We start from the raw sequence: 13,733 nt of genomic DNA, 5'->3' as shown, positions 1-13,733 counted from the left end.
TTTATAATGATTTTAGATAATGGAAAAAATGGCCAGCTCAGCAGAACAAAGACTGAGGCCTATTGTGCCAGGTATACCACTTAATATCAAACGTGTAAAGGAGAAACCTGAGGATGCTGTTGGAATTGGGACTGGAATTTGGTAGATAATTTTTTAAAAATATTATTTCAATGTTTTTTGTAATATGGCACTGATGTGATAAAAAGTTATATTATTCACCCTTAAAATTACTCAGTTACTTTGTTTTATCAATAAAATATATTATGAAAATTCTTATAAACTATAACTTAATTAGAGTATTGTAGTTATTATTATTAAGTTTAAAAAATGTTCTCATTCTTATGTACTCAAGCATAAAATCAAGTAAAAAATGATGAAAGAAATCAAAAAATTCTGTAATGTGTTTGTGGTGTTCATAATGCAACTTAGCATTAAGTACAGGATTTGTGAAGAACCATTTATGAAATGTTTCTACATCCTGCATGTTATAATTGCTGCATAGGTGGATCTCGAATTGTGATGTTTGCTGTGAAAAAATTAAAACCCCTGATTAAGGAATTAATCTTAATTAAACTTATAAAAGCATGTAACCGATATACTAAAAGTAAGTTGCAGGTTGCATCATAAAAATTCATTTATTAATGAGATTGTACTTCAATCTACATTACATATTATGTTGCAATTACAAAACTTAATGACAAATGACAAACTAAACAATAGTTTTATTATACTTTCTTGAGGTGTTTTGTTTGTTTGGTTACTGTATAGTGCTCCAAGCATTATAAAATGGTGGACAGGTACTTGCTGGCATTCAGTGACCTAGGCATGGTAGTGAATTGCAGACTAGATGAAATAAATTTTATTATGGATGTCATATATATTTTTAGTAGTTGAGGGGGTGTGCCTACCCATTTTAGCAAATATATGACAAGTGAGCGGTTGGGACACATAAGCTGATGGTGTATGGCACCACGCTTAGTCTGCTCACGCTGTTAGGTAAGCTGTAGTAGCTATGTCAGGATACTGGTTGCTAAACTGTTCGAGGGTCGGATGCCGTTTGTGAGATAAATATTTGGTCTTATGCTTTAGGGCAACTGAATGGGTGGTGGCAGAAGTGCCAAGTAAACCAATATGCATCCACTTAAAAAACCAATTCAGTAAAAAATAGTTAGACAAACACAGTACTTTAAAAAACATTAGATACCTTCCTTAGTAACAAATAGAGTCATTGGCTCGTTCTACACTATCTTATTATGTTCTTCACAAAACTGCTAGGATTGCAGTGTATAATGTAGTGTCCAGTTTACACAGATATTGTAAAACATCAGTTTTATTTCCTGAAACCTCAAGTTTCGTGCCTTTTCTTTATGATCAATTCTGTGATATTTTTACTGTATACTGGCAGAGTATTTAGTTAATTTTTGTATTTCTCTTTTCTGTTTGCAGTGTTTCTTTTAGTTTTTAGTCAAGTTTATTTTGTAAGTCTGTTGATTAATGATTCTGATATAACGAATATTTTACATAAAGACTTGAAATGGACCTTTTGATGACAAAGATGATTTCAGCTATTCCATCTTTTTGTAGGAATTCTCTTCTTAATAAGTTATGGTATTCATTTTTTATGTAAGAAACTTTTTTATTCAAAAAAATATATATTCTGCACAATATAACAAATATGTCATATTTTTTTATGAATTTAATACTTTAATTTGTACAGCTCGAACACTGCTAAGTAACACATATATTTCTACAAATGACTGTCAAAAATAGCGTTAGAAGAAGCAAAAGTTGGACAATGGGGATTTGTAATGCACAAAGATTACACACATTAGAAAAATACTGCTGCAATGATTAAATATTATTTATTAGTGTGGAGAGAGCTCGCAACACGTGATCCAGTCTGCACCAACAGCAGAGAGCGTGGCACCCGTTGCCAGGTAACGCGCACAACCTTACAACAACTCTTACAACTCTCTATGGCGAAGAAGCCGGCACAAGATGTCAGGAATTAATTTACTTTTAATTTAAAATATTTAATATCTATATCAAATTACCTGTTAATCCTACGCAAAATCCAAAGGCACCAAAATCACAGAAAAATTTCCTTTATATGCCGGCTTATTTATTTAGTTAAAATATTAGTATTTTTTATTTAGTTGAATATAAAAATTATTTATTGATGCCAAAACTACACATAATTTTTAATACTGGAGGCGTTAAAGAAGAATTTAATATAGTATTTAAAAAGTCAAGATTTCAACTACGAATTTAAAGGAATTGTGTAAATCATTGTGATAGGTTGAGAGTAATGGAAATTGATTTTTTGAAAAACATTAGTAACCTAATTAGTAAGACATATTTAAATATGATGCAATAACATAGAAGATGATACTTAAGGACTTAACAAAATAGGATGTGCCAGTATAAGTTGTATGTAGGAGAAAGCTACATACTGTGGTCTCCAGTTCTCCGAACTGGAGACCACCCAAAGAAAGTTAGATTGTTGTCCAAGCCCTATGAAATTACTACATTTGGAGCACTATATAAATAAGAAAGAAAATTATTTACTAGGAATGAGGAGACAAGTGTTTGGGGGGGTCACAAAATATAATGCATTTTATAGTGTGATTTAAAAACATATTTTTCTGAAAATGAATAAAAAGTAATTTAATGAGCCCATTATTGATATGCAACAATAATAAAGTATAATTGTTCCAAGCAACAAAATTTTGGATTTTGACTCAATCTGACCTCAACTTTTTATTTTAACATTTTTAGTTTTTTAGGTTAAGTTACATTAGATTTAAGTTACGTAATTGGGGAGGGGTTTTAGTCGGTGAAAGCCTGACACTGCCGTCTTGTACAGGCAAGCAGCGGCTGGTAGAGCTATCCCTTCCTTCAACATTACAAAAAAAAAGTTTGGGTTTAGTTTGGACAGTGAAGGGGGAAGGTTTTTGTCTTGTCAGTAGAAATCTGACATATCCCGCAGCACAGTCTATGGGGATCTTTAGAGAATTGTTTCTACTTCTGTGAAACAATCTGTAATCACATTTTTTTGCTTTCATAACTCAATAAGTTTATAATATGTTTTTTCTAAATAAACTTTTCATTCAGTTATTATTACTTATATTTATTGTCTTGAACAGGATTTGTTTTGTTAAAATAATAGTTTTTGTATTTGTGTTTAAAATATGTTTAAAAAAAAAAGATAAAAAAGTTGTAACATCACGGGCTGAAAAAGGTCAGGATAAAAGGGAATAATATTCTTCTACCCTTAGATTTAGTCAATCAGTTAATGCAAAGGTTTTAATAGCTGTTCAAAGAAACTCTTAAATGTGCTAATTCTTCCTAATCTTACTAAATACATTTTTAGATAAAAAAATTCAATACATTTCAGAATCTTTAGTAAGTAAATAAAGAAATCAGAAACTTTTTTTTAAAGAAATAACATTATAGTTTTCTGGGTTACAACAACAAATATATATTTTCCTGTTTTAATGAGGGTAATTTTATCCTGGCATTTGGGAAAAATCTTTTTGTAAATACTTTGTATTGATCTTAATAGATCTTATGGTAATTATTCTTTACAATATTTTGTATATTTGTAATAGGTAATTTTAATTAAAAAATATGTTAATACATTCAAATTTTTGGCTAGCCGCACAATTATCAAGGTTTCATTTTATTGAAATTGTAAACTTGCAAAAATAGGGAAAGGATGTTGCTATAAAAAATTATGTAAATAACCACATTTTTTATCTTTAAATATAAAAGCCCATGAGGGAATCTCAGCTTCTCCCAATTCCTCTGAAAGTGAGTTAGTTGCAGAATTAGATTTGCTAGAAAAAAATTTGTATTAAGAGATTTTCAGAAGATGAGGATTACCTACCGTCTTTAGACGTAAGTTCTGAATCTGAGAATGAAACTCGTAAATCTTATAGGAAGATATTAAATAACAGTTATTGATCGGCAAAGTTGAAAACGATAGAGAAACATTGACCAGTGGACTTGTAATATTCACAAAAAAAAGTACTTAGCTGGCGAAAGCTATATGAATAAAAAGGGCAAAGAGGTATCTCAAAAACAAATTAAGCCTCCATGTGTAAAATGATGTGTGACCAAAAAATTACTGAATTTCAACATAACAAAATTTTTTTGAATATTTTTAAAAATACTCCAAAAATGTTTCTAATAATCCATGCCATTAACATTATTATGGATTATATATGTCACTAGAAATAGAATATGCACAAGCAATTAAAATATAAAAAAGTTTAATGAGTATTTTTAGTTTTATTTATATTCTTTTAATTCATTTTTAAAGCATGTTTTAATAACTTAAGTGTTTGTTTAATAGCATATTTGCTGAAACTAGCACTGGTTGTGTACTCGGAGGAACTGCACTCGGTAAAAGAGGTGTTCCTGCTGAAGATGTTGGAAGGGCAGCTGCTGATGAATTAATTGAATCAATAAATTTCCATTCTTGTGTTGATCAGCACACACAAGATCAGGTCAGTTTCCTTGTAGTATTTATAATGCATGACTGCATGAACTTTAACAGGAACTACCCTATTTTTTACTTTATGATCAGAGTGAATTCTGAAACTTTGTGATTAATAAGACAAATTTACTCTTAATATTTTCATACTGTTTTAATATTCATGCTAAAATAAAGTTTTATTTCAGAGATTTAATTCTTTAAACTATGCTGATACTTAATTTGTAAAAAGTACAGATATGTATTAAGCATAACCTTGTATCTGTAAAGTGTGAATCTGTGAATTGTGTATAATGGGATAATTTGAATAACTTCAAATATTCGCAGTAATATTCTTTGTAATCATACTAACTATGAGCATTATCATATTTCTGGTGTTGTCAGTGATGATCAGAATTGAAAATTGTATAAAAGTATTAATTTTTAATGACAAAGTTTTGAACCAAATTTATGGAAAATAGTGTTTAAAGATTCACATCACAATTCTTTCAATAGTATGTCTTCTTTAGTGACTGCAGTTTTTGCCTTGAGTTAGGTTGTTAAATATATTTGTTTTTGATCATTATATGAAACATCACATGGCTTACAATTAATTTATTCCATTTAAATTTAAATAAAAAGCTCTAACTTCATTAAATGTTGGTTCTACAAATTTATGATTTCTGAACTTTCAAAGTATGCATTTAGAAAGATCTCTAATTATTATTGTCATTGTTAGAAATTTAAAGTTTCAGTTAAATAAGTTAAGAAATGATTTTGTGATATAAAATAATCAGCTGACATTCATGGCAGCATGGTAACATCTATCTGCCTTTCATCTGGAAGATTCTGGGTTCAAATCCTGACTAGCTTTCGCAGTCTTCATATGCTTTATTTGTATTTCTCATATAAAAGAAAAAGATGAGAGGCAATAGAATTGTAATTGATTGTCATCCTGCAGTTGCCATAAAGACATTTTATTAGCATATTCTCCGTGAGAAAGATATTACAGAACAATGGATAACCTTTTATGACAAGTACGTAAATTGTATATAGGAGCGTTCCCAGTAAGTTTCTATTTGGATTAAGAATACATTATGTTAATTTTAATTAATTTTTTATTGGTATCGGGTAAAATGTTTATTATCTGAAAGATCTATCTCTGAACTCTTATTCTACTTTTAACTGCTTATTTAGTTACAACTAAGGTATACCCAGCTTGATAAAAATAATTATGAAGATTCAACTCATGTTGTCAGACCAAGGACAATACTTTTTTATGTGTCCCATATCAACTTGTAATGTAATTGAACACCACGTTGATATATTTGGTGATCTTCACAACATTCTTTTATGATCCTGTTACAATCCCCCTAACCGTGTTCCTCATTGAATGACATCATTCTCCTTCCATTAGGAACCACCAGTTTGTTGCTATTTTGTTATATTTTTATTTATTTTGTGGTCAGTAGCTTATTAAACATGTGCTTTAGGTGAAAAAATACTGTTTTAAATGCTAAAATATGACCTACCCTTGTAAGAATGACAGCTCACATTTCACAAACATTTTGCCACTAGCAGAAAAATAAATAATCCAGCCCTTATTGTTACGTCTGTAGTTATAAAAAACTATTTTAAGGGAAAAACATTAATATGGGAAAATAACATTACTTCTGCCCTAGTTGCGATGAGACACTACTTAGTTACATTGATTTTTTTTTTAAATCTTGATGAAAAATATTTTGGCTCAATTGTTTATTCATTATAAATAAATGTTATTATCTCACAGTTATAATAAAAATAATTTTCTGATAATATAAAATTCCATTTATGATTTTTAAGTATTATGGATTGGCATATTCTGTCATTCTGTCTGTGCTTCAAAATTTAGCATATGTTTTCTAATTTTGATTAATTTTTTTTTAATTTGTGTTTTATAATTTTTTTTTCAATTTGAAACATTTTTTAAAATCAAATTCTAAAATTTCTGTTTTACAAATTTATTTTTTTTCACTGAATTTTCTCGTTTCTATTTATATAGATAAATGATTTCAATTATGATTTTTAGAATTTATAAATATAAGTATTTACTGTGTACATTATTGAAAGAAACAAGCCCCTGGATTATCAGGGGATAATTATTTACAAATTGTTTGGTGTAAAAAAACTTACAGAATTTTTTCTTCTGTTCTGTTAATAAGAAATATGTAATTAAAAAAATTGGCAGATCATTCAGTATTGACCTTGAACCAGGTAACTGATAGAATTTATTATAGCAATGAAGTGTTATTCAGGGAAGTTGTAATCATTCTGACAATATTAAAATGCTGAAGGAAAAAATAATAAAATTTGATTTTTACAGGTGTGATAAAAAAGGCTCTGTTACAAAGTGTGATGTAAATGTGTGCATGCACACACATTATTAATGTCTGTATGAAAATATTTGTTTTATTATGTTATAGATCATTATTTTAATGGCATTGGCTGAAGGAAAATCAAGTGTAAAATGCGGTCCTATTACATTACATACTGAGACTGCTATTCATGTTGCACAACTGTTAACCAAGGTACTTCTAATATTGTATTTGCTTGTATATTATATGCGCTTGTAAAAACTGTACACCTAAAAATACTCTTATAATTTTTTTGAAAAATATTAACATATACATTTTTTTGCTAATTCAATTTATTTTGCTTTCAGTAAAAATTGGTTTTAAATGCTGTTTTAATAAATACAGTAAATTATACTGACAGATATCACTTGTTAGTCTGTTTAAATTCACAATACATGGAAATAGATGTATTAGTTAAATATGGAGCAATATAAATTTTTTATGGAAATGTGGAACAAAAACTTATGAGCCTACTTCAGCAACATTATTGAATTATTGTAATTAAAACATTAATGATTTGAAGAAGGACTTGTTGTCTGTTTTTATTTTTCAAATCTTTCTTTTCAGAAGGGATGTTATCATGTTTGTCAACCCACATGACACAATCTTTAATTATGTCAAGAGCTTAAAAATGCAGCATTTTGTTCAAGCTCTTCACATCCAGATCATTTAGAGTAAGGGCCATTGGCCTAAAATCCACTCATATGAAAGTTAGACTAGGCTTTTAGAGACTTCCTGTAGTCGCCTTCCATTCCAGATGATATTCTAAATGAGCTTTTAAAGCCATTTAATATAAACATTAAATAGCTGGAGTCATTCCACCAGCTCTGTGAAGCCTTTGTCATATGTTACATGTCTACAGAAACTGTCCATCACTATATTTTTCAATTTTAAAAGAGCCGTCAAACTGGTCTCACACATACATTTTATATAGCATAATATTAGTGTGTTGTCTTTCCATACTTTTTCTTGGTACATAACAATTACATCAGTTGATAATTTCTCATACTTTGGAGGGTTTTTCTTATAAATATAATAAATGACAGAAGTTTTTTGTGATCTGAAGTACTATCAGCATTACTTCTGTTTCTTATAACCGCGAATGTGTATGTGAATAGTTCTGTCCCCAACCATGTTAGTTTATGAATCTGCTGGAACATTGAAGTAAACTGGGGCTTGATCAGCATTTCCAGCTTGCCCCATTAAAAAATTATTTTCTTTTCATAATTGAATTTTTGTCTGAAGACCAGTAATTTTTCTTTGCAGACATCTAACAAATGTTGGCAAACAGACATATGTTTTCTTAGGGATAGTCTGTGGTTATTCATGAAATGACACCCATCCTTGATTTGCTTTAGAAATGTTTCGGTATTTGAAGTTCCTTTGCTATTCATTCAATCTTGAATAGTGCTAACTCTGTAGCTGTAACAAACCCTTGCTGGAATCTGCCTTGAATGTTAGAGGATATCTGCTCTTGTACTTGTGAAAATGTCTGTATTCTGGTGCCAAATGCTCTTCTATTTTTGTTACTACTCACAAGCTTTTTGTTTTTCTTTCTTCAGTCTCATATATAATTCCAGAATGTCATATTTGTCGTGCTGCATGATACTAATTTTCTCAACTTGCAACAAATTTTAAATTTTTAGTGGCAGTATTGAACACATACATTTAGCAGAAGTCATATTTGCTAACTTGCTAAAAGTATCTGCTGAATAAACAGTCAATTTTGCTTGATTAAAATGAAATTAATTTTGTCCTTTACTGAGATTATAAATACAGGAAACAAAGGATGGATCATTAATGAGCATTATCTACAGTTTCTCATAGGGTGGCAGAATGAACAGGGAATTACAGTATTAATACAGATATGTGAGTATTTTAAATTAAAACAATCATGGCTATACATCAAGTATCAAGTCGGATTATTAAACAAGTTCTATTACTGTACTGATACATATTTTGTACAATATAGATACAGGTTCTTTTTTGGAAATTTCCATTCATCATTTGAACACATAAATTTTAAGTTATGTTTTAAGAAAACCGACTAAAAGTACCAAATATCCTTGTAGTATACAAAAAATATGGTAAAATTACTTTTTATGAAAAACTAAATTTCATATCCACGATTTGTTCCCCTATTGGGAGTTATAAGTTCATATTGAACAAAATATAGGATACAAATTATGAATAAATTATTGGAGAAGAATGTAGTAATAATTCCTGTGGTATTGTACTTTTAGAGATTTGCAAAACTGTCCTGCTTTCTTATATTAGTGATTGTTTCATAGTAGTGAAGTGAAATGAGATATTATTAAAAACATTTTAGTAATTTATATAATAATAAATCATTTTAAAATTATAGTAGAGTTTATTTTACTAGAAAAAATTAAGAGATCAAGAATTAAATTCTATAAAAATATAAAGAAAATGGATGTGGGATAACATTATATGGATATTCTGAGAAGGATCAAAGTTGAATGTAGTTGAAAAGTGTGCCTAAGAATGAGAAGGAAAGTGATTGGAGGTTATGAAACAGAGATGATGGCAGGATAGAAAGAGATGGAGAGCTTATGTTTAAGCAGATTGAACCAGCGGTTAGAAAACTGTGTCTGATGATGAATTCTGAATTTTTGTAGTTTAACTAAATGTGTTATACAAGAAATGGGGAAATTATTTGGTAACAAATTCTCAGATGAGAAGATTTAGATAGAAAGCTAAATTGAACTTGTCAGTGGAAATTGTAAAGTGTAATGCAAAATGTAATACAGGAATATACGCTAAAAAGGTGGAAGGAATACTTGGGGGAATTATAACAATCTAATAGAAAGGCAAATGATTTTCCAATAGATCGAATTGAAATGGAATGAGGTGAAATAGGAGCAACAATTCTAAAATCAGAAGTTATACAGTCAATTGAAGATGTAAAGAAAAAATAGGAATAGGTGGACTACCAATAGAAAAGAAACCAGAGGTGATGAACCTGTGTTATGTAATCTAAATCTGAAATGTGGCTGGCCAGAGACTCTCTTAAAACAAGAAGCATGTTCCAAGCTGCAAAAATCATAGTGCAGTAAATCAAGATTTCTTTAATAATTAGTTTGATTTTATGTTTTTCAGCAAAGAATCTTCTGCTTTAAATTCTAAAAAGAACACTTAATAAAAAAAAATATGCTATTGGGCTAACAAAAAATTAAAATTTTTAATTGTAAGTAAAATAGTCAGATACCTAGGTAGAACAGAAGATTTCAAAAGTGAAAATAAAATTTAAAAAACCGACAACATAGTTGTAGGACTTTCCTGTCACACGCTTTTTTCTGATGCATGACTTACACAGACATACACACACAACTTAATTTAAAACAGTTATCATTTTATTTAAATATAATATTTTTTTGTTTATTTAATTCAATGATTCTAAAGCGCACGCATATCACATTTCATTTGCACAGGTGTGGCAGTACTAGCAGCCACTTTAGATAAATTTTTACACTAAATATTATTCATTTATTTAATTCTATTTCTCACCTGTGACATCAGAACATAGCAGACGACTACAGCTGTAGTCTGGCCGCTAATTGGAATGTGCGGTAAGGGGTAGATGGCTGGGTTAAGACCCCATTTTGATGGGGAACAAATTTGTGGATTCAACAAGATGGGAATAGAACAAACTGCAACGAAAAAGACCCATTGTAGTTACTACCTTTTACAACATTTCAAAATTATTACTTTTTTTTGGAGTGAGGTGCAATTTAGTAAAAAAACCTTTACACCCGTCTTCTGTAACTCTTCAAAATTAAAATCCTTTTTAAGGGTGGGGGTGAGATTTAGGCAAATTTTTTTTTACAAAAGTTGTTTATTAATATTCAAAAAATTATTTAAAAAAAAAAACTGCAATGAAAATCACCTCTTGTTACTACTTTCTATAACTCTTCAAAATTAAAACCAATTTTAGGGGTGGGGTGAAATTTAACAAACACATATTTTTACAAAAGTTGTTTACTTTATTAATATTCACAAAATTATTTAAAAAAATATATAACCTTAATTATGCAAAATCTGGAGACAATTTTGTTTTCCCCCTGTATCTCCCACCCCCTGACCTTTTATATTGAAAATTTAGTAGCATCAATGCCTCATATAAAGAAATCTGACCAAGTTTGGTCAAAATTGTTTGAGAGTTTTGGAGATATAAGTTGATTTATAGGTCAATATTGAAAACCATTTTTAGGAGTGGGGGTGAAATTTAGCAAAAAATTTTTTTGCAAAAGTTGTTTACTTTATTAATATTCACAAAATCATAAGAAAATATAACCTTAATTATCCAAAATCTGGAGACGATTCATTTTTTCCACGCCGTATCCCCCATTCCTTTCCCTGATGTTTTGTATTGAAAATTTAATAGCTCAATACACCTACTATAGAAATAATATAGCCGAGTTTGGTAAAATCGGTCCTGGAGATATAAGGTGATTTTTATGCCAACATACACACACATATACATATGTAAGCATATTTTGTCAAGGAAATTTTGATGCCATTTTTTGTTTTTCTAAGGTCTTACGGGTCAATCTGTCAAGATTTGGTGAAAACCAGGTATGCCCAGTTTTTCCCGATCACCATACTTTCCCTTCTACATTGCTATAGCTGCTATATAAACAGGAAAGTAAGAAGAATAGTAATAACTATGGAAGTATTTAAGAAAGAAATGGTTATATAGTAAGAGTTAAAAGGATTAAAATTGAATTGTCTTGCGTCTGAAGTGTGGGTTTGCAGAAGATTGAATGAAAAATGAAGTTGTAAAGATGAGAGTTAATGAAAGAAAGTAGAAACTAATTCACAATAAAAAAGTTAAAGATAAGACAATATGAAATAGGGAAGCCAGAAAAAGTTAAAATTATAGATATTCTAAAAGGAAATGGGAGCTATCAGGATTATAAGATTAGCTGGGTATAGAAGAGAATGGAGTCAGACATGGTGCAAGGGGCCTGCCTCAGGACAGATAACTATATAATATATGAGAATATTAATATGGAGTAATTTTATGGATTGGCTGAATTGCTATATATTCTTTACTTTCTGATCTGTAGCTATAACAGTAAGTTGTGTAGATGGGTAAAAAAATCTAAAAACAATTAATCTCTAAGTTTTGTGCCTTAAAGAAACTTTGAATAAAAAATAGATTTAAATAAATTGTAAACAATTTGAGAAAAAAGTTTTTATTCCATGCTTCAGAGACCAAAAAAAATTATTTTTGTCAAATGGACAAGTGTGCATATGTTGGCCTGTATTTGATCTTATAACTCTGGATACCTCTGACTGATTTTCTGTAAACTTTATAAACTGGTACTACCTTTGCGGGAAAGAATATACTAAATTGTTGGAAAAATTTGAAAATGGTTAGGGATGTTTTGGCCTAAATAAAATTTTGAATTTTTACTGAGGCATTTAGCAAAACATCATTCTTATTAAAATGGAAGTTTTTTATCAAGACTACAAATTACCAAAAATTTTTATTTAAAATTCGTTATTCACTTCCTCAAAAATTGACTGTATATTTTTCTTTTTTAAGCTATAATTTACTTCTGGAAATGAGTTTATGGGAGTTTTTTGCATCTATATTTTCTATATCAATTCAATTTTCAGTTATGCAATTCATTGCTGGCTTTTTTCTTGAGGAAAAGTCTTAAAAAAATACCATACATTTTTTAATTATAAACAAAATGTTTAATTATGATGTTTTTTCACTGTAATCTGTTTAAAAAACTTAGGTCAGTCATGTTTGTTCATGGTTGATGTGTATAAATATTGTAATTTATATTTATTATAATTTTTTAATATTTTATGTATTTTTCAGGCAAAATTTACAATAAAAGAAGAAGGACCTAAATCAAACATTATTGAATGCGAAGGTATTGGAAGAACTAATAATTTAATATAATTATTATCATACTGTTCAGTTCATATGCTTTATCTACAGTAATGTTCATATGGAAGGATAACAAAAATAATGCATAAAAGTCTAGTCTTTTTGTCTTCATAATTTTTAATATGTCTATATTAAATTGGTTTAAAAGAAATACATTTATTTTGCAGTTAAAATAAAATATTGTAATTGTTCATTATCCTGTATTGCAGGTAATAAATGTCTGTTCATGTTTCCTATTCACAAAAATAAATACAGCAATTCATTATACTGATGTTATAATTTCTTTCTGAACTCTATCTCTGGCTAATGTTTTACTCATTGACTGACCTGGAGTTTTTTTGTATATACAAGGGTTTTTTTCAACAAAAAAAGAAAAAGAAATTGTTATTGTGACATCAGATTAATCACAAATATGTCAAATATAATATTAAAATAAAAATATTTTACTTATTTTTTGCTACTGTATAAGCAAAACCCAAATGATAGCGACAGGATATAGTAAATATAATTGTTTACATACAATTATTGGGACCAAAATTAAATAAAAGAATCAGGACTGATATTCACTAATTCAAGTTATGTTTATTTTATTCTAAAACCTCAAATTACAAAAGTAAAAAAAAAATTTTCAACTGAGATAAAAGTAGGTGAATTAGAATGTATTTTTTTATGCTGAATCTTAAAATGAAATCATTATTTCTTCATCACCCTCAGATTTTTTATATGACCCTTTAAAATATTGAAGGACTTCTTAAATAATGAATACAAAAATAATAATTACAATTAAAATTCCTATCTCCAGTTTGCAGACATTTATGTTTATCATAATTTCTTTTATCCCATTTTACTTTTGTGTTCAAAAAAGGAAAAGTCTTCTCTTTTTATCATCCTGTAGTAGTTGCTCATCATAGATTCATCCCATCTGCCTTGATAA

The 13,733-nt window shown here is 28.9% G+C and overlaps 1 protein-coding gene across 1 annotated transcript in view; it reads left to right on the top strand.

Annotated features, from left to right (window-relative positions):
- Nucleotides 1-12,977, top strand: part of Rtca (RNA 3'-terminal phosphate cyclase) — a 57,928-nt gene extending 44,951 nt beyond the window's left edge. Inside the window, exons 7-10 of the mRNA XM_075360907.1 lie at nucleotides 17-141; nucleotides 4,358-4,511; nucleotides 6,940-7,044; nucleotides 12,728-12,977. Coding sequence (XP_075217022.1) covers nucleotides 17-141; nucleotides 4,358-4,511; nucleotides 6,940-7,044; nucleotides 12,728-12,811 — 468 coding nt within the window. The 3' untranslated portion in view covers nucleotides 12,812-12,977. The remainder of the gene's footprint in view (nucleotides 1-16; nucleotides 142-4,357; nucleotides 4,512-6,939; nucleotides 7,045-12,727) is intronic.
- The last annotated feature ends 756 nt before the right edge of the window (nucleotides 12,978-13,733 follow it).

The sequence above is a fragment of the Lycorma delicatula genome, chromosome 3, assembly GCF_047948215.1.
Source record: "Lycorma delicatula isolate Av1 chromosome 3, ASM4794821v1, whole genome shotgun sequence".
Taxonomy (NCBI): Eukaryota; Metazoa; Arthropoda; class Insecta; order Hemiptera; family Fulgoridae; genus Lycorma; species Lycorma delicatula.
The sequence above is the reverse complement of the archived record's forward strand: the minus strand, read 5'-3'. Positions and strand labels throughout refer to the sequence as shown.